Below are 25,763 nucleotides of genomic sequence, written 5' to 3'. Positions count from 1 at the left end.
GTTCTATAAAGTATGCCATGCTGTGTGCCAGATCTATTGTATACCCTACACTGATTTTGGTAAGGGAGTACAATAGTGATCTAGGAGTAGATCACTGGACAGCGGTCAAAATTATCCTGAGTGGAATAAGGATATGTTTCTCGATTATGGAGGTGACAAAAAGGTTCGTCGTAAAGGGTTACGTCGATGCAAGTTTTGACACTGATCCAGATGACTCTAAGTCTCAATCTGGACACATATTGAAAGTGGGAGCAATTAGCTAAAGTAGCTCTGTGCAGAGCATTGTTGACATAGAAATTTGCAAAATACATACGGATCTGAATATGGCAGACCCGTTGACTAAACTTCTCTCACAAGCAAAACATGATCACACCTTAGTACTCTTTGGGTGTTAATCACATAGCGATGTGAACTAGATTATTGACTCTAGTAAACCCTTTGGGTGCTGGTCACATGATGATGTGAACTATGGGTGTTAATCACATGGTGATGTGAACTATTGGTGTTAAATCACATGGTGATGTGAACTAGATTATTGACTCTAGTGCAAGAGGGAGACTGAAGGAAATATGCCCTAGAGGCAATAATAAAGTAATTATTTATTTCCTTATATCATGATAAATGTTTATTATTCATGCTAGAATTGTATTAACCGGAAACATGATACATGTGTGAATACATAGACAAACAGAGTGTCACTAGTATGCCTCTACTTGACTAGCTCGTTGATCAAAGATGGTTATGTTTCCTAGCCATAGACATGAGTTGTCATTTGATTAACGGGATCACATCATTAGGAGAATGATGTGATTGACTTCACCCATTCCGTTAGCTTAGCACTTGATCGTTTAGTATGTTGCTATTGCTTTTTTCATGACTTATACATGTTCCTATGACTATGAGATTATGCAACTCCCGTTTACCGGAGGAACACTTTGTGTGCTACCAAACGTCACAACATAACTGGGTGATTATAAAGGTGCTCTACAGGTGTCTCCAAAGGTACTTGTTGGGTTGGCGTATTTCGAGATTAGGATTTGTCACTCCGATTGTCGGAGAGGTATCTCTGGGCCCACTCGGTAATGCACATCACTATAAGCCTTGCAAGCATTGTAACTAATGAGTTAGTTGCGGGATGATGTATTACGGAACGAGTAAAGAGACTTGCCGGTAACGAGATTGAACTAGGTATTGAGATACCGACGATCGAATCTCGGGCAAGTGACATACCGATGACAAAGGGAACAACGTATGTTGTTATGCGGTTTGACCGATAAAGATCTTCGTAGAATATGTGGGAGCCAATATGAGCATCCAGGTTCCACTATTGGTTATTGGCCGGAGATGTGTCTCGGTCATGTCTACATAGTTCTCAAACTCGTAGGGTCCGCACGCTTAAAGTTTCGGTGACGATTGTACTATGAGTTTATGTGATTTGATGTACCGAAGGTAGTTCGGAGTCCCGGATGAGATCAGGGACATGACGAGGAGTCTTGAAATGGTCGAGACGTAAAGATCGATATATTGGACGACTATATTCGGATATCGGAAAGGTTCCGAGTGATTCGGCTATTTTCGGGGGTACCGGGGAGTTACGGGAATACGAGGAAGAAGTAATGGGCCTCATGGGCCAAGTGGTGGAAGAGAGGAGGCACGGCGCGCGGCCCTCCTAGCCCAAACCGAATTGGACTAGGGGGCCGACCCCCCCTTTCCTCCTTTTGCTCCCTCTCCTTCCTTCTCCTTCTCCTCCTTCCTTTCCTCCTCCTAGTAGGAGTAGGAAAGGGGAGTCCTACTCCTACTAGGAGGAGGCCTCCTCCTCCTGGCGCGCCCATAGAGGGCCGGCCGCCCCCCCCCCCCTTTCTCCATTATATACGGGGGCAGGGGGCACCTCTAGACACATAAGTTGATCAGTTGATCTCTCCCAACCGTGTGCGGTGCCCCCCTCCACCATAATCCACCTCGGTCATATCGTAGCGGTGCTTAGGCGAAGCCCTGCGTCGGTAGCATCATCATCACTGTCATCACGCCGTCGTGCTGACGGAACTCTCCCTCGAAGCTCTGTTGGATCGGAGTTTGTGGGACATCATCGAGCTGAACGTGTGCTGAACTCGGAGGTGATGAACGTTCGGTACTTGGATCGGTCGGATCGTGAAGACGTATGACTATATCAACCGCGTTGTCATAACTCTTCCGCTTTCGGTCTACGAGGGTACATGGACACACTCTCCCCTCTCGTTGCTATGCATCACCATGATCCTGTGTATGCGTAGGATTTTTTTTTGAAATCACTACGTTCCCCAACACTCCTCAGACGACAAGAGGAGCAAAATCCACCCCTTCTAGCTGAGGCCCCTGCGATGGACAAAGAGTCCGCACTACAAATTGAGATGCCAACCTAACGGTCAACCTCCGACCATTGTCTAATGATGCCCTCTCCGCCGCTCCTGAGCAAACACGATGTCCAAAACTAGATGCCGCGTAAAGGAGGAGATGTCGTCCCCACTGCACCAACCATTTCTGTTGTAACAAGGAGGTGGCAACAACAACTTTAAATATTGATAAACGCAACCACATATAGAAAATACTAAGTTCACCCACCAGAGCCTGTTGGGGGTAGAAAAGAAAAACAATTGTGACTTATATGCACTGGAGTTGTACTTAAAAAAGCCAGCAACTTTTGGGGTGTTTTTGTGCAACTCCAATGCATTCATCACACAACTCGTGTGTAGTCCCAGTTTGACTTGGTATCTAGATGAAACGGTCACATATAGAAAAGGCTAAGTTCACCAGGCAACTTGTGTGCAGTCAAGCCTGAACAACTCCATAGTTTTCCTTAGGTAACTAGGTAGTAGCAGAGGAGAAAACACACACACACGCATGCACGTGCGCGCATACACACACACACATAGTCATGTGCCTCATATCTCCAGCTACGAAACCTAACCAGTTCCACCCGCTCCCCTCTACGGTCGCACCAAGGGATCCCACTCGAGGAGAGGAAAATCTTGGCTCCCCCTCTATGACCCAAACTTAATTACAGGTATCTAAAACATTAGATATTTACCAAATAATGGTCTTGGTAAATATTTCTGTTCGTGAGGATTGGACAACTATGGTTTTAGGCAAACTATTTGTTGATTGTGGGCAGCTGGATACTTTGTTTTAGGCAACTGTATGGTTGATTGTGGGCAACTGGATACTTTTTTAGGGCAACTTTGGGTGTGCAGGAGGCAACTATCGTGCTATAGGGAAGCAACTTCTTCTCTTTGGCCTAGTAGGACTTTATATTAAGTTTGTTTGCGTAAAAACAAGAAAAATCACACAAAACATAAGGCCCCTTTAGTGCTACATGCAAAACAACTTCACTACACTATGTGTACCTGTGAATTTTACTAACATTATCCCAACTTGCCTATCATGGTTGCTCATTTGCCTATTGTTTGATAGTCAGTTGCCTACAATTGATGTGTAGTTGCCTATAAATATTGTCAATTGCCTGCCATTGATGCCTAGTTGCCTACTATTGGTAATTAGTTGCCTATCATTGCTGCTCAGTTGCCTAACTTTGCAAAAATAGTTGCCTACAATATTGTGAAGTGGTTTATCACTGTTTTTCTAAGTTGCCTGCAAACACTCTAAAGTTGCCAAAATTGACCACCAAGTTGCCTATCGTAGTTAGCAATAGCAGACACAAGAGTATCAATGGTAGACAACTTCATAGTATTATAAGAAGTTTAAAAACAACAACATACAAGCATGAACAATATGCAACTTAGAAGTACTGGTGAGGAAGTTAGGAGAATGTTAGAAAAAATTAATTACGAGAAAGTGTAGTGAAGTTGCCTATTTTTAGCACTAAAGTTGTCTCTCGTAGAAAGAAAGTTGCTTATAAAGGTGATATGAATTGGAGTGGAGTTAGTTAGTTGCTTCCCTATAAGAAATTCTCTATTACTAGTTAGTTGCTCACTATTGGTAATTAGTTACTTTAAATTGGAGTGGAGTTACTTCTATTTAGCACTAACGTTGATTCATCTAGCGTCTAAGTTGCTTTCTGTAAGAAAGAAAAATCATCAAAACATATCCATGTGAGTTTAGTTTTGAAGAGCTCATCACGACCTGGCTAGCCAACACCCGTGAGCTCAGTAGCGTTGGCGGGCAGACTACCCTAGAAAAGGAAAGCACACAAATCTCATACCATCCATCCCCACATAGTTCAAAATTTAAAATCATGATAGATGACTTAGATCCCACAAAAACTTTTCGATATTGTAGGCAACTTAGGTCCCTTGATGGAAACCTTTTATAGTATTGTAAGAAATTAAGGATCACTCGTAGGCAACTTCGTAGTGAAAGGGCAACCTGGTTTCTGAGGTAGACAACTTAGAAGCCATGTTAGACAAGTTTCCACTCTACGGAAGAAACTTTCACACTATGATAGGCAACTAAACAATCCACAACTGATTTTCCAATATATGCAACTTAGAAATCATGGTGACCACCTATTACACTGTTGCACACAACTAACTTGATGGCTACTAGGCGAAGTTAGTTACACACACGGTGCAATTCATCTAGCATCAGAGTTGCTCATGTTTAGCATTAAAGTTGCTTCATCTAGCATCAAGTTGCTTTTGAAAAAATATCATAAAAATATATTCATATGGGATCTAGTTTTGAAGAGCTCGTCACGAGGAACTCAGCGGTGAAAACGGTTCTGCGTTCTGACACTCGGTTCAAAAGTTGTAGCTTTTTGAAAAATTGAAACGGTTAAATAGATGACGTCAGCACATGCATGCGCATAGGTATTCTTTACACTACCCACTAGATAACGCGTTTGTTACAGACAGCGAACTACTTTTATTGTCTAGCGCGTGCGCTCGCACCATCTAAATAGGGCAGCTGCGCGTTTAAGTGTTTAGGAACAAAGAGTACTAGCATATGAAACTGATGATCGTCAACTTCAACACGCTTAAGAACTACACCGAGTGCCAAAAGAAGAATACTAATAGGAATTAATGATGTTGTATTCTAGTCAGACTCCTAGCTACTAGTACAGACATGTGCATGCATCTGCATGTGACGTTTTGTTGCGGTAGCGCCCAGTTCCGTACCAAGAAAACCATACCACAAACACATGCTAGCCAATACAGTAATAATACTCCTCGATCGCTCTCTACTTCATGGCGTGACCAGGGGCAATAGTTATGTTGCTGGCAATGTAGATGTCAGGGGGCCATGCCCCCCCCCCCCCCCCCCCCCACACACACACACACCCACCACCACATACTTATAAATAATTGTGAACAAAACTGGGGGATGTTAAAAGGACTTTTGGCCCTTCACATCTTCATGATTATTGCTAGTGGTGGTACTTTTGGCCTTCACTCTTCATATTAATTACTCCAGAATTAGGTGGGTTGTATTCAGACTTATAGATAGGTTGCATATGCCTAGAATAAAAGTAAGAAAATTATATCCAAATACTCATACCACCACGTAGTCAGGTACACCCCCTAAACACAAGGACGGCTCAGATTAGCCCTATGCCTCTTCATAATAAAGGGCATGATGGGCATATTTCGCTATATACTTATACGTCGTACACCCGCGAGCGGGGGCGGCCCATCTATCTTTTTTTAAATCGCAAACAATGTGAGAGCAGCAGGATTCGATCCGGCTGCTTGTGTTTCAGAGTGCGATGCAATAACCAACTAGCCACCATGAGTTCACGTGATTACTTTCATTTTTTGAATCGTTTTCTTTTTTACACTTCCTTTTCCTTTTTTCTTGTTCTTTTTTTCTCGTTTTTTACAAACAGTTTTTTTTGTTTCCTTTCCCTTTCTGTTCCTTTTTTTCCTTTTTCTTTTGCAATGCAGAAACTTTTTTTGATTTTGTCTTTTTTAAGAAATGAATGAACTTTTTTCCAAATTTGTGAACATTGTTTCAAAGTTGGTGCACTTTTCCACATTTGAGATTTTTTTCCCAAATTCATGAAAAAAATATTGATGAACCTTTTTCCAAAATGGATGATTTTTTTTCAAAATCCTTTTTTCTCAAAATTTATGAACTTTTTCAATATATGCATTTAGTTTCAAAGTCGATGAACTTTTTTCAAAATTGGTGGACTTTTTCAAAATTGATAAAGTTTATCCAAACTCAATGAACTTTTTTCCAAATTGATAAAGTTTTTCCAAAATGGATGAACTTTTCAAATCCTTCAACACTTTTTTCCAAAATCCGTGCAAATTTTCTTAATTCATGGTATTTTCAATTTGTGAACATTTTGCAAATCCGCCAATATTTTTTCAAATCCATGAGATCTTCTAAAAAGATGAACTATTTTTGAAAGTCAACGGTCAAAGGTCAAACATGTCCACTTGTTGTTCAGGTCAACCCTGAAGAAGCGATCGGGCGTATGCTCTTGACGAGCGACAGCCGATCGCTCGTGTAGTTGGGCCGGCCCATGAAAGGTGGCATGCGAGCGTTGTGTCTGCTGACTAGCTGCTAGGAGCTCCCGCTGTATAGGGAGTAGCTTGACACAAACCAGCGCACACACCAGGGGCTCCCGCGATCGCGAAGGCGATCTGGCGGCGGTGGCGAGAGAGCGCGTGTGATGGTGGCGACGGCGCCGGCGGCAAGGCCGGGAGGAGGGGCCGATCCACCTAGAGTGGGCCTCATCGGGGGTCTCTTCAGCGCGACAGATTGGGAGGAGATCCGAGCAAGATCGAGGCGGATACTACGCGGGGCGGCAGATCGAAGAAAGTGTGTGGAGATTTCGAGGAGAAGAGCGTCTGAGTTTTTTGGTAAATTGGAAGGTGAGATCCCCTCTATTCCTTTCGGGGGAGGATCGATCCGATCTTCTAGACCTTTTGTTGGTCCGGTTTCCGCGGTTTTGGCTGGCTCTGTTTTCGGAATTTGTGTTGACTGTAATGGGGATTTGGATACTGCGCTTGTTAATATGGAAGGGCACTCAAGTGTGGTAGGATCCAGCGAGAGGTTTCAGCGTGGAGTAGCCTTTCTTTCGTCCAATTCTTTGGAAACTAATGGTTTCCTTATACTGGGGGGAAATAGAGTAATCTCCACTCGTGATTCTAAGGCAATATATGTAGAATTGAACGTTTTTTCATCTTGTCCAGATCACAGTAGGAGCCATCAGCGAGAGCTGATTGACGCCCCGATTGTAGATCTTTCTGTTGGCGTTTATGATCCATATGAGGATAAGGGAGCTATTTTCGATGTAGTTATTAGGAAACTGATCATTTATGGCTTATTACTCATGATTATTAGCATCAAATCCGTTTTTGATACGGGGTGGAAGGGGATCCTGGCATGCTATATTTGTGGTACAGAGAGAGGTCATCCCTCGCCTTTGTTCTTGCCAGTGCAATTTCGTCTGCTTTCTGTTCTTTCTACCATCAGCCGTGATCGAGGGAAGTGTGCTATGGCGGGTCATGGAGGGAGTGTGAGCAATGTTTTGGGGAAAACACCTGCGAGTGGAGAGGGATCGAGGGTGATGACGGATGCCACGGCTACTGAATCCTCTCTCCACCAGCTGGGGATGAAGGTGGCCACTGCCCCTTCCATGACCCCTGAGAGTAAGGGGAAGTCGATGCCGAGGCGCCCCCGTGGCGATGGCTCGGCTCTGATTATCGACATGGAGGCCGCGCGGAAGGCTATCGGTGGATCACGGGTGGTGGGGCGGCTTCTTTCGCCCTTCCAAGTGAACCCGCAGGTCATCGTCGATGAGCTTCGGGCTTGTTCAGCATGGAGGCTGCACGGAACGGTCACAGTTCAAGATGTGGCCAGCGAGGACGGGAGGTTCGTCCTGAACTTTTCCGCCGAGGAGGACCGGCGGTTCATTTTGAAGGCCCAGCCATGGCACCATAAGCGTGATGGAGTCATCTTCGCCGAGTTCGACGGCAAGGGAAACCCAGCAGAGGTTGACCTTGGCGTAATGCCAATATGGGTGCAGGTTCGTGATCTAGATTTTGAACTCAAAACTGAGCGCATGGGCTGGACTTTAGGAGAACAAATTGGGGATGTGATTGCTGTTTCCCATAGAGATCACTTAATTGTAGAGAAATATCTGCGTATAAGGGTGGAAATCCCTCTGCATGAACCTCTTAAGACAAGAGTAGAATTCACTCCTTTGGGTAGTTCTGAGAGTGTTAAGTATGATGTTAGATATGAGAAACTTCCTTTGTACTGTGAGTGCTGTGGGATTGTAGGACATACCTGAGAGCGCTATTGTAGTATACCTAAGGATAAAAGGGTCGTTTCTTTTCCAAAGAATCTTAGTGTAGAGGCATATTGGAAGGGAACAGGGGCAAGTAAAAGAACACTTTTGTTCACCGGCTCCAACAGCAACAACTACTCTAGAGCTGCGGAAAAGAGTGTGGTCAGGTGACCAAAGCCGTGGCTAACCTCACGGTCACGAATATGCTCACTACAACGACAACGACGCTTGCCGCTGCGGCGTTTGGTGGGCCAACCCAGGAGGGCGTCACGCTCGGCCAGGATGGCTGGGTGTATGGGGCTCCAACGCCGCTCCACCCAGGCGCCGGTTCTGGTCAGGAGGGCCAGCAAACTCTTCCGAGGCCCTCTGCTCTCTCTGGCCAGGCGGGCCAGGGAAAGGAGGCGGGGGGCGGCTCTTCCATTGGTGCTAAGCACGGCCAGGAGGGCCATGTGCTCGAGCACCGAGTGGGGACGTCTACTCCATCGCCGGCTCTGGTGCATGCTAACGGCAGCATGTTCGACGCGGCAATCCGAGGGAACCAGGGGCTCATCCTGCCGGTTGCTGCTTCTAATTCTGATGCCGCGGCTGGCGCAAAAAATCTGCAGGACATGTTGTTGTTCAAGCCAGGCGTACTGGAGGCACTCTCAGGGGCAGTTGCGGCAAGGCCGGCTGACCAGAACACGGCCAATGATACGGGAGTATTTACTTTTGCTGCTGATAAAATTACCATGCAGGGTCAGAAAAAGAAGAAAGAGAGAAAGGATAGAAAGAAGGGAGGAAAGGAGAAGTCAGAGAGTGATAGAACTCAAATCATAGGGAAAAAGAGGAGTAACCCTTTTGATGCCCCACAAACGGGTAGTGATTTAAAATTTTCTTTTGAGAGAGAGATGGATAGCTATGAACGTCTGTTGTATGGTGAGACGAGTGTTTCCTCAAAGAGAGTTTGTATGGGTAGAGTTGAAACTAGGAGGGATGTGGATGGGATTATTACGCATGTAGTGAAGGAAAAAGAGGAGGAGGAGGTTTATACACAGCAAAGGAAGGAGTCAATTGGAGAGGACGATGTTGTGGGCACTGATTTGGCGGCCTCCGCTCCGGAGGACCGCCAGGAGAAATGAGAGCAATTAGTTGGAACTGCCGTGGAATGTTGTCTTCCACGGCAGTTCGAGAGCTCCGGGAGCTCCAAGGTCGTAATTGTGCGGAGTTGATTTTTCTTTCCGAGTCGCATTTGAATAAAAGTAAAGCTGACGAGCTACGTTGTATCTTAGGTTTTAGTTCCATGTTTTTAGATGAGAGTGATGGCAAGTCTGGTGGTCTTGTACTTTTTATCAAAAAGAGAATAAAGTCGAGTTGAACTATTTGTCTTCCCATTTTATTGATGTTGTATTTATGAATGATAATTCTGTAAATTGGCGCTTTACGGGTTTCTATGGTTATCCGGCATGGAATGAAAAATATTTATCTTGGGCAGATCTTCGCCAACTGCATTCCCTTGCTGATTATCCTTGGGTAGTCATTGGAGATTTTAATGAAATTATCTACTCTAGCGAAAAAGAAGGTGGCAATGCTAGACCAAATGAAATGATGCAGGAATTCCGTAAGTGTTTGAGTGATTGTAACCTGGAGGATATGGGCTCTGTTGGTGATCCATTCACTTGGAGAAGGGGGGACATCCGTGAAAGGCTTGATCGAGCTGTATGTAATATAGAATGGGCAAACAAATTTCCGCGTGCGGCGATTATTAATGGGGAGCATGTACACTCAGACCATCGTCCGTTAATTCTTGACACAGATTATTTTGATAGTAACTTGTTTAATCGTCAGAATGGTCGTATGAGACAATTTCAAGCAAAATGGCTGAAAGAAGATACTGTTGAGGAGATTGTGAAGACTGCTTGGGAAAAAGCAAAGTTGGCGGGTATTGGTCCCTCTCTCGCAGCACGGACTAGAGCGGTGCATGATGATTTACATTCTTGGGACCGGATTACTTTGAAAGGACCAAAGAGAAGAATAAATAAGTTAAAAAAAGAACTAGAGAGGCTGAAACGTGGTCCTATTAGTGGTGAGTCCCGCTCAAGGCAAAAGGAAATTCTAGTACTCATTGAAAATATTTTGGACCAAGAGGAAATTTTTTTGTTACAGAGAGGTCGAGCGAACTGGCTGCTACATGGGGACCGTAATACTTCTTTTTTTCATAACGTTGCAACGGCCAGGAAAAAAGGAACAATATTAGAAGACTTCTGGATGATACTGGGGTTTGGAAACAAGGAAATGATCTGAAGGAACATATTATGGGTTATTTCTCCAATCTTTTTACATCGGAGGTTTTATACCCAAATCAGGAAGTTTTGTCTCTTGTCCGGAGTAGAGTGACTACTGAGATGAATAGTGCTCTGCTCGCCCCTTATACTGCTGATGATGTTCGTAAGGCTCTTTTTGATATTGGCGATTTAAAGGCTCCGGGGCCAGATGGTCTTCATGCTATTTTTTATAAAAGATTTTAGCCCATGCTAGGAGATGATTTGGTGGATGAGGTCTTGAAAGCAGTGAATACTTGTACAATTCCACCGGGTTGGAATGATACTGCGATTGTGTTGATTCCCAAGGTCAACTCACCCGAGAAGGTAACCCAGTTTAGACCTATCAATCTTTGCAATGTGGTATACAAAATTATCTCCAAAATGTTGTCGGCGCGTTTGAAGGTTTTACTACCTGATATTATCAGCCCAACCCAAAGTGCTTTTGTGCCTGGTAGATTGATTACAGACAATGTTTTAGTGGCTTATGAGAGCTTTCATACTATTAAAAATAAGAGGGTGGGAAAAGAGGGTTTATGCGCTATCAAGCTTGATATGCACAAAGCTTACGATCGAGTCGAATGGCCTTTTTTGAAGGGAATTATGTTGAAACTCGGTTTCCAGGAGAGATGGGTAAATCTTATTATGAAATGTGTCTCTACTGTTGAGTATAGGGTACGGATTAATGATGAAGAAACTGAAAGTTTCAAGCCTACTAGGGGCTTAAGACAAGGTGATCCATTATCTCCCTACCTTTTCTTATTATGCACGGAGGGCCTTACTGCTCTCTTGGCGCATGTGGAGGAGATTGGGAATATTTCAGGAGTCAAGGTTTGTAGAGAGGCCCCTACTATCACAAATCTCCTTTTTGCGGATGACTCAATAATCCTCATGAAAGCTAATCAACAAAATGCGGAGACACTTAAATCAATTTTGGACTTATATTGTGCTGCGTCTGGACAAATGGTGAGCGTTGAAAAATCTAGCATATTTTTAGCCCAAATACGAGTGGGGACATTAGAGAACAAATTTGCTCAATTTTAAATATCATGATCAAAGCTCTCAGTGATAAGTATCTGGGCATGCCTGCACATGTGGGGTTAGATAAGACTGATTGTTTCCAATATCTGATTGATCGCATTGTTATGAGAATTAGCGGATGGAAAGAAAAACTCTTATCCACTGGAGGCAAGGAAGTTCTTCTCAAGTCTGTTGTTCAAGCTATCCCAACTTATGCTATGTCGGTCTTTAAAATTCCTAAAAAAATTGTAAAGGAATAACTGACGAGATGTCGCATTTTTGGTGGGGTGATGACGACAACCAGAGAAGGATGCATTGGATGGCGTGGTGGAAAATGTGTGTCCCGAAAAGCCAAGGTGGAATGGGTTTTTTGTGACATTCATTGTTTTAATTTGGCATGTTGGCTAAACAAGCTTGGCGTCTCCTTGAGAACCCAGATTCCTTGTGTGCCACCATTTTGCGAGCTAAGTATTTTCCTGATGGAGATTTATTGAACGCAAAGTTAAAAAAGGGATCATCCTTCACATGGCAAAGTATTATGGCGGGGGTTAATACCTTAAAACATGGCTATATTTGGCGTGTTGGAAATGGTCAGAAAATTGACATTTGGGAAGATGCTTGGATCCCTAACCGTGCTAACAGGAAAGTCATCACTCCAAAGGGACAACATTTGTTATCAAAAGTGTCTGATCTCATTGACCCCTCTTCGAACAGGTGGGATGAGGATCTCATCAGACAGACCTTGTGGCCTGTTGATTTACAGCGGGTCCTTGCTATCCCTCTGCCTCAGTTTGATATGTTAGATTTTGTTGCCTGGAGTCATACAAAGAGTGGGATTTTTTCTGTTCGATCTGCATATTTTGTTGAGTGGGATTATCAACATGGAAGGAAACTTCGTCGTACTAATGGAATGGGTCGAACAAACTTTAATCCAATTTGGTGTAAGATTTGGAAGTTATCTTGTCCAGCGAAGGTGAAAATTTTTATTTGACGGACATTGCATGGTACTCTTCCATGTCGTGTTACGCTTGCTAATAGACACATGAAAGTTTCACCTTTATGCCCTTGTTGCGCTTCTGGTTTAGAAGACACAAAGCATATGTTGTTTCAGTGCCAGAAGGCAAAGAGGTCTGGAGAAGGCTTGGATTAGACGAGATCATTGCTCAAGCTTGTGAAGTTGATCGTGCTGGAGAGGCGGTCCTCGAGTTTTTGTTGCTCATGCCTGACCAAGATTTATCTATTATGGGGTTCCAGAATACTCGGGAGATGATTGCCATTACGTCTTGGTATTTATGGTGGGAAAGACGTAAATTAGTGCACAAGGAGAGAATTCAAGATGCAAAACAGATTTCAATGGGGATACAAGCTCTTACGACTAATTATGTTGTTGCTTCCAGTCCAAGGGCTTCTATGAAAAGAGGGGATTGGATTCGTCCCCCGGTGGGTTTTGTGAAACTTAATGTTGACGCTTCTTTTGATCATGATCTTCTTAAAGGTACGGCGGGGGTTGTCCTGAGGAACGACAAAGGGAAGTTTATTGCAGGGGTACTTGGAAAATTGATCATTGCATCGATGCTCTAACAGCGGAAGCTTGGGCTCTCAGATTCGGTCTTTCACTAGTGCAACGTGCAGGTTGCAATCGCCTAGTTATTAATTCTGATAATTTAGAGGTTATTGAAACGATGAATAACGGCGGACGGTCAGCAGGAGCGGCGACGGCAATCTTTGATGATTGCTATTTTTTGGCGTGTGATTTTCCTACCTCTAGGTTTGAACATTGTAATAGGGAAGCCAATAAGGTTGCGCACGAACTTGTTTGAGATTGTACCATTCCTCACAAACGATGTATCTCTTATTTCCGTTGAATAAAGTCCATTTGTTTTTCAAAAAAAAAAACAGCGCACACACCCCATTTATTTATTTTTCCTGGGCTTGCCCCATTTATTTATTTTTCCTTTTTTTAACCTTCAAAAAATAGGTGCATGAAGTAGGATTCGAACTATGGACCTCTTGGGTTATTTCTCCCGCTATAACTTCGAACTGTGAACTCTATCTCAAATTTGTTAATCTTTTCCATTTTCAAACCATTTTTTGCAACTTCGTGAACTTCTTTTCTTTTGAAATCTTTGAAATTTTCGTATAGGTAGAATTATTTTTATAACAAGATTCAAAAAAATGCGAAAAGTTCACAAATAGGTAGATTTGTTTGCAAAATCTGAAAAAGTTTACGGAAAAAGTGATATATTTTTTCAAATCCGCGAACGCTTGGGCTGGCCCAACAGAGCGATTTCGTGCCTAGTTCGGCGAAGACTTAAACGTTTTTTTATTTTCTATATTTTCGCTTTTCTTTTCTTTTTTCGTAATTCAATTTTCTCTTTTTGAACTTTATTATGCTTTTTGAAATTTGTTTAAAATTTTAAAAAAGATTATTCAGAAAATTGTTTGGAATACCAAATAATCAGGGTGGGCATTTGGTAGAAACAAACAATTTGGTTTATACTATTCATTTTTTTCTCCAAATTCGGTTAGCAAAATTTAAAACCAAAACTAACAACACAAACGCATCTGGGCCATGCAATTCAATTGGACGGACCAGGCCTATCACACAGAAGGACTAGTTGCCTGGCTTATCTTGTACTTGGGACTGCCGCATGCGCACAAAAAATCTCGCACATGGGCCTGTCAGACATGCGCGCTCGGCCGCGAGCTGCTAGCGGTTGGCGAGACGCATCGTGAGCCTGACATGTACGGGAGGGAGCCTAGTACTTTGGTTTTCCTTTCGGTTGTTCGGTTTCCCACCGAATCGACCGATTTGAATTCTGTTATTCAAAGTAAAAAAACAGACTTTTGTGGTAGAAATAAAAAATTTGGTATTTTCGGTTTTGGTATCGGTTCATCATTCGGTTTCTATACCCATCCCTATCAAAAAAATCTTTTTATTTTCAAATATTATTTACAATTTTGAAAAAAGGTCTCATTTTCTAAAAAAATACAAAATTTAAGAATGTTTGCGTATCAGAAAAACTTGATGATTTTTTTAAAAAGTACATGGTTTGCAATTTGTGTTCAAATATTTCATCAATTATTAGCAATTGTTTAACAATTTTTAAAAAGTGTTCATGTTTGGAAAAATTTCATACACAATTCAAAATTCTAAAATTGTAGTTTTTAAAGTAAAATGGTTAGAACATAATAAAATGCCATGTTGATTGATATTGATCGAAATTACAAATAACAGAAGCATTCAAATAAGGAAAAACTATATGCTCATGGATGCACCCGTTTGGCCTAGTCTGACACGCTCCTCTAAATTGGTGTTTTTTTACTATGGATAAATGACCACAACTTCTTGCAGCAACCTGGACCGGACATACGAGGCATTCATGACAGGTTTGAACAACGTCTGACACTGTTTGCACGTTGCCACACGTCCGACCATTTATCGGGCCTTTTCACAAGAAAACTCCAAAAATGCAAAAGTTGTCAAAAATCCAAACAACTTGCCATAATGCCTTGAATTGGTCATAGAACTTGGTGGAAAAATTGTGGACCCATTTGATAGATGTCGAGAAACAACATCCTCTCAGACAGAGCCATCTAGCACCCGAACAACCTCTGTTGAACATGGTTTATTTTTATACATTTCAAATGACCCCAACTTTTGCAAGCTGGTGGGAGCCCATGGTAGGCATTCATGTCTGGTTTGAACGACTTTCGACAGTCGACACCGTATGCAAGTTGCGACACGTCCGATCATTTATCGGCCTCTTTTTACCGAGAAAACTCCAGAAAATACAAAACTTTTTGAAAACCCAAACAACTTGGCATGGTGCCTTGAATTGGTCATACAAGGCAAGGAAAAAAATAGAGCCGTTTCAAGGATGTCGAGAACCAACGTGCTCTTAGATGGAGCCTTCTGAACTTCCAGAACACCCTCCGTTCCACATGGTCTATTTTGGGGAATCCTTTAAATGATCCCAACTTTTACAAGCAGGTGGGGATGCTCATGATAGATATCCATGTCATATTTGAATGATTTCTGACACCGTATGCAAGTTACAACACGTCCGACCATTTATCAACTTTTTTTACCGAGAAAACACCAGAAAAAACAAAAGGACACAAATATTTGGCGGAAAAAAGAATTTAAAATTCTAATTTAAAAGAGTTGCTTAAAAGTGTTATTTCGATATTCCAAACAATTTTAAAATTTGTAAACAAGATTTAAAAAGAACAATGAAGTTCAAAAAGGAGAAAAATGAATTAACAGGGAAAAGAAAAAATAGAAAAGAAAAAAAAAGCTTAGGTCTTGGTCCAACTAGGCGACAACATTGCTCCTGTCAGGCGCCTGTTAGTCCGGCCCAAGCGCTTGCGGATATGAAATGTTCATTGATTTTAAAAATATATGCACAAATTTGAATATTTTCATAGATTTTCAAACAAAGGTTAACTAAAAATAAGTTGCAAGAAAAATGTTCCCGGTTTCGGGATAAAGAATCATCAATTTTGAAAAAAATATCATCGTATGTGAAAAAAACGTTCATCAATTTTGAAAAAAGTTCACATGTTTTGATAAAAAGTCCACGCATTTGAAAAAAAAGTTCATGGTTTTTTTAAGGTTCAAGGATTTGGAAAAAGTTCACGGGTTTGAAACAAAATCATGAACCTAAGAAAAGTTCATGAATTCTAAAAGAGAAAAAGACAATGGAAAAGAGTGGAAAAAAAACAGATGAAACCTCGGCCAAGAAAGGAAAAAAGGAAAGGTAAATTACTACGTTTTATAACTAAGTATGTTGCCATACCTATAATTATCACAACTATTGCGGTGGCCAGTTGGTTACCTCGGTGCATTGTCTAACTAGAGGTCTCTAGTTCGAAGCTTGTTGCCTACATAATGCAGAGGCCGAGGTCGTTGACGATGGGTAGGGCTAACCCTAGGCCATGCAAAGAAGTGCAACCACTGATGACCCACCTCAAAGAAGGGCCCAATGCATCTGATGCACAAATGCGTTATTGAAATATGTTTTGTACAAGATAATATAACACTAACAAAAATAAAATGACTTTGTGTGGATACCGAAATCACCTAACCATGAAAGAGTATAGGGCTCTGGCTCCCATACATGTCAAGACACACGCTATATTTCTTCAGTAGACATTTACATTGGAGATCATGAATCATATCATCATCATTTGTATCCTATAGTCACATATACAAGGGGTATTAAGGCCCTAATGATTTTTTATGTTTATGCTTTTATAATGACTTTCCTAGTATGCAATGTATACCCATGGAAGTACTTCTAATCTATTATAGCTATTGGACCATTTTACCCTGTTTGTACAAAGGCCTCCAAATGTCAGCGCCGGCCCTACCCGCGGGGTTCGAATTAGTGCTTCTCAAGTTCTGATTTGAAGTTCTGCATTGGTGAAATAGACTAAACCTACTTTAGTTTATTTTTTGTGTTTTGGTCAAGTGAAATTTTGAACTAGGTGTTAGTGCTTTGTGTTTGACCATTGCGTACTCTAAAACGATTGTGAAATGTGGTTGCCAATGTTGAAGTGTGAAATTTGTCCTTTCATATGGAGACTGCAAATCGATGACCTTAACAATGATCAGAAAAATTCTGAAATCCAAACTCTACCAAATGTCAGGCTATGAAACATCATCCAACCGCACAAGAAAAACTAGTACCATGCTGAAAAAATATCTCCATTCGCCAACACAAGCACCATGCATGTACATATTTCGCTTTTCTGTTTCCTTTTGATATTGCCACGTTTTTTAAATTACAAATATTGGTGTTTGCCTTACTCTTTAAAATATTGCAAAAACATACTCTTTAAGTTTTTTCGTTTATAAATTTTAGTGTGAATCATCATCAAGCATATCGCCGGCGGCATCACCCTGATCTAGGCATGAAGCTGCAATAGTATGGGCGGACCAGGCGGATGACCCTGTCCGCAACGGCTTGAAGAAAGAGGCCGCTGAAGAAGACGATGTCACCAATGATAGCCATATAACAGTGAGAGGCGATTTCCTATGCATGATGGCAGCTACGCACCCTTTGGCGTAAGTGCCTTTTTAATATATGATGTGTCGGATTTTTTTCTGGCATTGGCACAAGTGCCTCTTTGTTGTATAGAAATGGCTTTTTCTCACTTATCTTCATCTTTTTGCTTGCCTTTTTGGCACAAATGCCTTTCGTTCTATAGAGAAGAGCCTTTTCTCACTTCTCTCTGTTAGTTTGCTTGCCTTTTTGGCACACGTGCCTTTTTGCTTGCATGTCTGGTCCTACGTCATGAAAATAACTTTATTTTTGTTAGAGAGTTATTTTCTAAAATAATTTATACCAAAATAATTATAGATAAAAATTGGGGCCGTGGGCATATGCCGCCATGTGTAGAGAGTTATTTTTGATATAACAATACTGATAGATGACACAAATAGCCAGCTTGATCATTCAAGACAACACTTCCATCACAGCCGCAAGGAGACACCGAAACCTGTTACACAACAGATAAAGGACTGGCAAGACAATTTGTTTGCAAGGAAGTAAAATGTGAATAAACCTAAATTGGTGGTATAATGGAAAAATACATGCAACGAAAACTGTTGCAGATGAAGATCAGTGAATAGTGACAGACATATTCAACCAGGAGGATGATACTCCCTCCATTCCCTTATACAAGGCCACTGTCAAAAATACATTTTGCATCAATATAGGGCCACCAACAGTAATCGAGGCAAAAATTAATGATGTTTCCTCATACTAGCAACTTTTTAATACTTACATGAATGTAGTCATAATGACACTCAGTCACTTCCTTCCCATTCATTCGTTGCATGCTTGTGGTGTATTAATGATCCCGGTTAACAAAAAGAAAAGTTGACTTGCAAAGGAGTCATTAAATTTTATCTTGGTACCTGTAATATAAGTTTGTGGCCTTGTATAAGGGAATGGAGGGAGTACATACAATAGCACAAGAGATCGAGCAGTACAAATATTACAATAGCACAAGAGATCGGGTACAAATATTACTCTTTGGTAAGTAGCAAACAAGTCAATGTCACTTTTGCAATAGTTGCAAACAAGGCAATGTTACTTTTTCCCATGTTTTTGTGAAGCATGCAAATGCATATGTAACCATCAAACCTTTTGATAGCGCTGAGTCGTTACTGAAATCTCTCGGTTGTCTCTGAAGCTTGGTTCCCTGATTTTCTTTTCGAAAAAGAAAACCGGGACCAAAAGGATAGGAGAGAGAACAATGTATTCATGACGAGGGCGCCGTCGATTGTACCGCTCATGAAACCATCCCATCGGGCGACGGAAAACCTTAAATCTTCCAGTATTTTGGAACGGACGGAGTATATATAGAGAGTAAACAACCAAAAATAAATGTCCAAACTTGAAGAAGCTAGGTGGATGGAGCTAAAAAAGACTAGGTGGAAGAAGCATGGATGGAGAAGCTAGGTGGAAGAAGCTCAAAAAAGAAAACTAGCTAGGTGGATGAAGCTAGGTAGAGTACTTGATGTACATTGCCAACATTATTCCATCAACTAAAATACCCAGGTTTTTCCTCCTTACTCTTCCTGTATAGGTAGGTACTAGGATCCATCGTCATCCCTTCTCTAATACAACATCGCAGTACAATGACCAATACTATGATCAATCGATATGCAGGGTTTCGTTCCTAAAACAGCAGCAGCAGCAGCAGTCTCCAACAACACCGCAATCTACAATAGGCCCGGTACATGATGCTTGCTGTGTGGTCACTCAAAGGGACGATCTCATCTCATCTGATCTGGGGTCGAGAAGTGGTCTCGACCACTCTGGCGATGAGCTACTCGCGGATCGAGTTGATGTCGATGCTGGAGGACCTCGAGTCCATCTGCCGCATCAGGCCGGGCTGCCACCCGCCCATGGGGCGGGGCGGCGGCATGTTCATGTTATGCTCGGGGTCCATGTCGTCCTCCGGATGCGCCATTGCAAGGGGCTCTTCGCCGCCGGCGCCGCCACCGTTGCGCTCCTCCATTTCTTGCTCCGCTTTGGTCTGGTTTTGCTTTGACAAGCTGCCGTACATGGGAGACGATCTCAGGTCCATCTGGTTCATCAGGCCGGGCGGCCATCCGCTCATCGGGTGGGGCGGCATGTTGTGGGGGTGCTCCGGCAGCGCCAACGTGGGAGTCTCTTCCCCGCCGCCGCCACCGTTCTGCTCTTCGTTCTCCACGTCTTGGTCCGCTTTGCCTTTGTTCTTCTTTGACCCGCCACCGTACATGAAGCTTCCCACTATCACCTGGTGTAAAACGCGAGCGATGGGTAAGAACCAAAGGAATAGCTTAACCACGATAAATCAGAATGTAAAATAATACTCATACCAGGCTCCCTGCATGCTGAGAAAGCAACTGGTACAGGGGAAAAGAAAACACCCAAATTCTGAGATTTAATACCTGAACAGTTCCAGCTGCTGTCAGGACTCCACTAACACTCCCACCGATAACCCTGTGGTCAGGGCCACACAAAGCTATGCAAAGGCCTCCACTTCGAGTGCGGGTACCACCTTCTTCTACCACCAAATATGATCCAGAAAGACACAGGATTTCAAATCGACCCTGCCAAAGCAAATGATAATACATAAGGGCATGAACTGCATATGGACAAAATAGTTCTTCTCAGGCTCAAGGGGCATAAAACAGTACAAGTGAAATGTTCGATGAAAAAAAATACTAGCAGAAGTTCTTGGTACAGAAAACTAATTTGGAACAAAAGTATAAGCACATTCATATTTTAGATATCAAACAATCCAATTGATCAATAAATCAGTGGGTTAATCAGGATATTTTTACCACTAGATGACAGGTTACTGAAGCTGCCAGCAGTAAAGCATTTTGATAGATTGAGAGAGCTCAGCACATTTAGATATCAAACAATTCAATTGATCAACAAATCAGTGGGTTAATCAGGATATTTTTACCACTAGATGACAGGTTACTGAAGCTGCCAGTAGTAAAGCATTTTGATAGATTGAGAGAGCTCAGCACATTCAACATGGGACAAGGTGCAGGACAGAGGTATATATTTTACCCTTTTCACTGAAGAAGCACTATATTTGGTACTCCCTCTGTCCCAAAATATTTGGTACTAAGCTTGAGACACTTATTTTGGGATGGAGGGAGTATATCTTTTGCTGTAATAAAGAGTGCATGCGAATAACAAAAGGATGCATGTCATACATAGCTAGTATTTTTACTATAATGAAACGAACTATTAAACACCTACAGCAAGATACCTCATATGTCACCGCACCGGAGTCTGAATCCTGATGAAGGGTTGCCGTGGAGACAGCCCCTGTTGCTGAGATGATGCAAATAGCTCTTGGGCCTTGTTGTGAGAAGGACATTATTCTGGCGGCAACATCCTGCACAGATACACACCTTATAAAAATCACAAAACTGCCAGGTATATATATAACAATTTTAAGAACTGTGTAGTATTTCCTTAAACAAACAAAATATTCAGATACAATTATCTAAATAATTTTGCTTGCCCACCACACTGATGGTACTGTAGTTGATAGTCTCCAGTTAAGTTACTATTTTTAAGTTTCAACAGGATTCCACAGCATCTAATTGTCTGTCAAAAAGTCTGGGATTAATGCATACATCCATTAAATGCCACCAATGGAGTTAATTATATGAAACAGGATATGAAGAGTTTGTTTAAGATAAACAAGCAAGAGCCTGCACTAGTCTATTGGTTAATGGAGCTTTTGCCTTTTCTGTTATGCCATCTGTTATGCTATAACATGGCAAATCAAGAAACAATCCGAATGCAATTCGGTGCATTATATAGAGTATTCCAGCACTCATGGAACCAGGAATCCAGCAGTTCTATAGAATAATAATGCCAACATTAAAGATACTATGTCAGCAACATTCGTAGAAAGAAGTACAACTAATAATCATTGATTGACCATTCTCAACTTACCTCTCCGGCTGAAATAATAATCACGTGAGGAGTAAACCCTGTTCCAACAGAGCCAAGAAACCATTTTCCTGAGAAAAAAACTCATCAGATAACACCAATAGCAAATGCATCAAATCAGAAAGAGAAGAAAAAGGTAGTAATGCAAAAGGTCTACTTTTCTTCTTCTTCTTCTTTTAGAGGAAAAAACAGATGAAAAAGTGCTTGCTTAACAGAATCAAGTCAACATACACCTCGCGCAATTCGTCAATTCAAGAGATACAGAGTATATTATTATTTTGATGAGTTTGACCATCTTAAAACTTAAAAAAAAAGTGATGGGGTAAAAATATGGCATTTAAAGAAGATTCACAAGTAGGTCCTGAAGACATGTATGTAGCAGCAGAACACATAAAAAGAATGCGGGGAACTATATTTGGCATGATAACAGTCATATCTCCCAACTGATGATAAAGAAGTGAGTAATAACCAACCAACTAATCATCGGCAGCTACTGCGGATTGAGGAGTAATATAGGAAAAACTTAAAAGTAGACACACAATACAAACATGGTTTCCAGATTTTATCTGCATACTACTAGATATAAGTCAGATAGTTTCCATATCTATGACGCAAATTTATCATGAAAAATGCTATCACTGGTAGCAACATGGTATCACATAATTGAGTAGATCCAACCGACTACCAGAAACATGCCAGAAATCTATGAAGCATGTTTATAACGGTGCTGTAAAATGATTGCTCCTATAGCATTAATGAAAATACTATGTCACTTGACAAACTAATTACCATAAAGAGCACGACATGATCATAAATTCTACATGGCTGCAAGTGCTCACCAAGCGAAGCCAGCTGCTGCATCTTCCCGGACCCAGGTGGCCGCCCTCTGCCACGTTTCTCCGTCAGTGCGCCTGAACCAGAACCCCCTGACCCTGTCCCCGGCCCAAATCCTGAGCCAGGTGTGGTAACCATCGCGCCCATTCCTGGGCTCGACGAATGAGGCGTGGATGGAGATGGCGAGAGCCCCAACGTCACCGACCCATCAGGCTTATACTTCCTTGGCCTCCCGCGCTTTTTCTTCACCTGCTCATCCTGGCCAGCCTCGCCCCCCCGATCCCCTTTAGCATCACCGCTCACGGCCACAACACCCATGCCAATGTCCATGCCCCCGTCGGCACCGCCACCAGCGTTGTGCTGCACCATATGCTGTGAGCCACCACCGCCACCGCCGCCAGCGCTGTGCTGCGCCATATGCTGTGAGCCACCACCGCCACCGCTACCACCGCTGTGCTGCGGCATATGCTGTGAGCCACCGCCACCGCCAGCGCCGTGCGGCGCCATATGCTGCGACCCGCCACCGCCACCGACGCTGTGCTGCGTCATATGCTGCGAACCGCCGCCCCCGGCGCCGTGCTGCTGCGCCATATGCTGCGACGCCTCAACATGGTTCTGGTGGTAAGCCTGCTGCCCAATGTGGGCGGGGGCCCCAAAGGGCGGCTGATGGAACGCGTACCCGCCCGAGACGGCATCAAGCTGCTGCTGCCGGTACCCGGCGGCGGGCGGGGCGTGGAGGCCGCCGCCGGGGACTCCCCCCGGCGGGCCCATGCCCCGGTGCTGCACATAGAAGGGCGAGTAGTTGGGCCCCGACGTCGCGGTCGACTCCCTCCCATCCATTCATGGAATGCGCGGCAGCCACAGGCAGAGCTCACACACGGCCACCCCCCGCACCCAGCAACACGCCCCTGGCTGCCACGAAGACGGCGCGGCTTCAGGCAATGGAGGCGGGGATCGCGGCCACGGAGATCTCCTCTACCGACTCCCGAACCGTCGCACCGGAGCAGCTGTCCCTCCCGCGGACCGAGGCGAGATCAGATCGAGGAGCGGGCCGAGATCTTGTGGGGTAAACAGGGGGAACCGCCGGAGACGGGGAGGGCGGCCGAGGCGCGGGAGGTTGGCGTCAAAACCCGATCTTTCCGGGAGGAATGGACGGAGGAGCAGAGCGGGATTCGCCGAGGCTGCGGGAGGCTGTTGGAGGTGGCGGCGCCGGAGGGGTGGCGCGCGGCGGGATCTGCGCCGGCGGCGGGAGGGTGGAGGGGGAGGGGGAGAGGGGGGCGATCCCGACCGGAATGGCGGTGGGTGGGGGACGGGGCGGAATGGGGGCGGGCTAAAACCCTAGGGATGGGGTGGGGTGGATCACCAAAGTGGGGGAGGGGAGGGGGGGAGGAACCGAGATGGAGGAGGAAGAAGAGCGAGCATGTGTATGTGCTGGAGGGGGCGCAGGGATCGTCTGTGCGCCCAAAGCTGTGGCACAACATCAACCCTTGTGTGTGTGTGTGTGTTTGCCATGGGTAGTTGGTCAGTGAGAGAGAGCCTCACGGTTGTTTGGGGTTATTTGCGAAGCGTCGAGACTAGACTCATGTAAACGGGGTGCGCCAACCTTTTGGCAGACGTTTACACCGTCGTGATCTTGTTATAAGACAAGTGTTTCCATGGGTGGGTAGTGAGTGAGTGAGGGCCTCTCTTGTCCGGCATGTTATTTGGGGCTGTTTGCATGGTGTCATGACTAGCCTCGTCAAAGCGGAGCGCGCCAGTTTGTTGATGGACGTTTACGCCGCTGCCACAGCCTCGCTAAGTTGCTAGCTGAAAAGTGAATGAGTGCCTGGAAAGTTGGCAAGGACCCAAAAGTGGGAGGTCTTCATCTGAGGGGACACCTAAGCCCTCGGTCGACGCCAAATTTTTGACTCGGCAATTCCTACTTGTCATCCAAGTAGACTCTTAAAACACGTGAGTAATGTGTGAATATTTGCCGACTTTCCAGCATGTGTATGTGCTGGAGGGGACGCAAGGATCGTCTGTGCGGTCAGAGTTGTGGAACAAGATCAACCCTTTTTTGGTGTGTGTTTGTCGTGGGTGGTTGTTTGGGGTAGTGTTTGCCCTGAGTGAGGGCCCGACAGGTTGTTTGGGGCTGTTTGCATAGCGTCGAGGCTATCCTTGTCAAAACGGAGCGCGTCGACTTTTTGGTACACGTTTACACCGTCGTAGTCTCATTATAACATGAGTGTTTTATCATGGGCAGGCAGTGAGTGAGTGGGAGTCTTTCTTGTGCCGACGGGTTGTTTGGGGCTGTTTGCATAGCGTTGTGACTAGCCTCACCAAACCGGAGCGCGCCAACTTTTTGATGGACGTTTGCGTTGCCGCCGAAGTCTCACTAAGTTGCTAGCTGAAAAGTGAATGAGTGGCTGAAAACTCTTATCTATCTTCATCTGAGGGGACACCTAAGCCCTAAATCACTTGACACCTTTCCACGTGTGACCAACAAAGGCGACAAACATAATTTGTCGGGTTCTCGGGGCTACGATAAGTGTGTCAATGTCTTTACATGAAATATATTTGAAATAAATACATACTCAAAACTATAAGCCTGAATTTGTGATGCTATTGGATGGAGTGGCGGTAGGGTTTGTTAACTTTATTCAATTCAAGTGGCAGCCATAGTGTAACACTCGTCGACGACAGGCACAGAGGATCCCCGGCTTGACCAGGTACGGAGAAAGGGACTGTTGGCTCTGCTGACGCGTAAGCCAGGATGGCAATTATTGGTTGGGTTTCGGAGTCCCATAGTCACATCACAAAATGCCATTACCACCGCAAAAGATATCATTTTCAGCACACACAAAAATCAACCATGTTTTCCATCTCAAATAAAATCAACAAAAAGGACATCCAAAAGATTCACTAGTCCCAAGGAGCGAATTTTCATACTGTATCTTTTTGCTGGAGAGGGTCCAAAAGCTCACAAGTACAAGAAATCTTCATCTCTTTTGCTGGAAAGGATCCAGCAATAAAAGAAAATCTTCATCTTTTCTGCATGGGAAGAAAGGGTCCAAAAGTTTGAGTTCCCCCCAAGGAGCGATCGCGTCAGCTCGCACGTACACGGCCGTACTAGACTTCTCAGAGGCCACCGAAAGGGTCCAAGGCTGTACAGCTCGGAGATGCCATGTGCTGCCAGTACAGTTTTGGATATTGAGTCACAGAGTCACAGGTACCAAGGAAACCTGTAGTAAATGCAGACGGCAGACCGTGTATTGTACTGTATATACTGTATGTGTACGCAGGCAGTGAGCATGGTGAGGTTTGTCCGTTCTGAAAACATTCAGAGACATATTGGAACCTTGTTGCAGGTTGATGAAAGAGAGAGAAATGGGGAGTTGCTGGACAAAAAAC

The 25,763-nt window shown here is 43.7% G+C and overlaps 2 protein-coding genes across 2 annotated transcripts; one reads left to right on the top strand and one right to left on the bottom strand.

Annotated features, from left to right (window-relative positions):
- The first annotated feature begins 7,513 nt into the window (after positions 1-7,513).
- On the top strand, positions 7,514-8,239 carry LOC141026244 (uncharacterized). Its single transcript, XM_073502247.1, has one exon. The coding sequence runs from the start codon at positions 7,514-7,516 to the stop codon at positions 8,237-8,239; it is 726 nt and encodes a 241-aa protein (XP_073358348.1).
- A 10,850-nt stretch (positions 8,240-19,089) lies between these two features.
- LOC109742427 (uncharacterized) lies at positions 19,090-23,861 on the bottom strand. Its single transcript, XM_020301513.4, has 5 exons — positions 22,379-23,861; positions 21,543-21,610; positions 20,845-20,973; positions 20,006-20,167; positions 19,090-19,851 (listed from the first exon to the last, which is right to left on the bottom strand). The coding sequence occupies exons 1-5, from the start codon at positions 23,211-23,213 to the stop codon at positions 19,399-19,401; spliced, it is 1,647 nt and encodes a 548-aa protein (XP_020157102.1). The 5' UTR covers positions 23,214-23,861; the 3' UTR covers positions 19,090-19,398.
- Positions 23,862-25,763: the final 1,902 nt, after the last annotated feature.

Source organism: Aegilops tauschii, chromosome 6 (genome assembly GCF_002575655.3).
Source record: "Aegilops tauschii subsp. strangulata cultivar AL8/78 chromosome 6, Aet v6.0, whole genome shotgun sequence".
Lineage (NCBI taxonomy): Eukaryota > Viridiplantae > Streptophyta > Magnoliopsida > Poales > Poaceae > Aegilops > Aegilops tauschii.
This window is presented reverse-complemented; position numbering and strand designations above follow the sequence as displayed.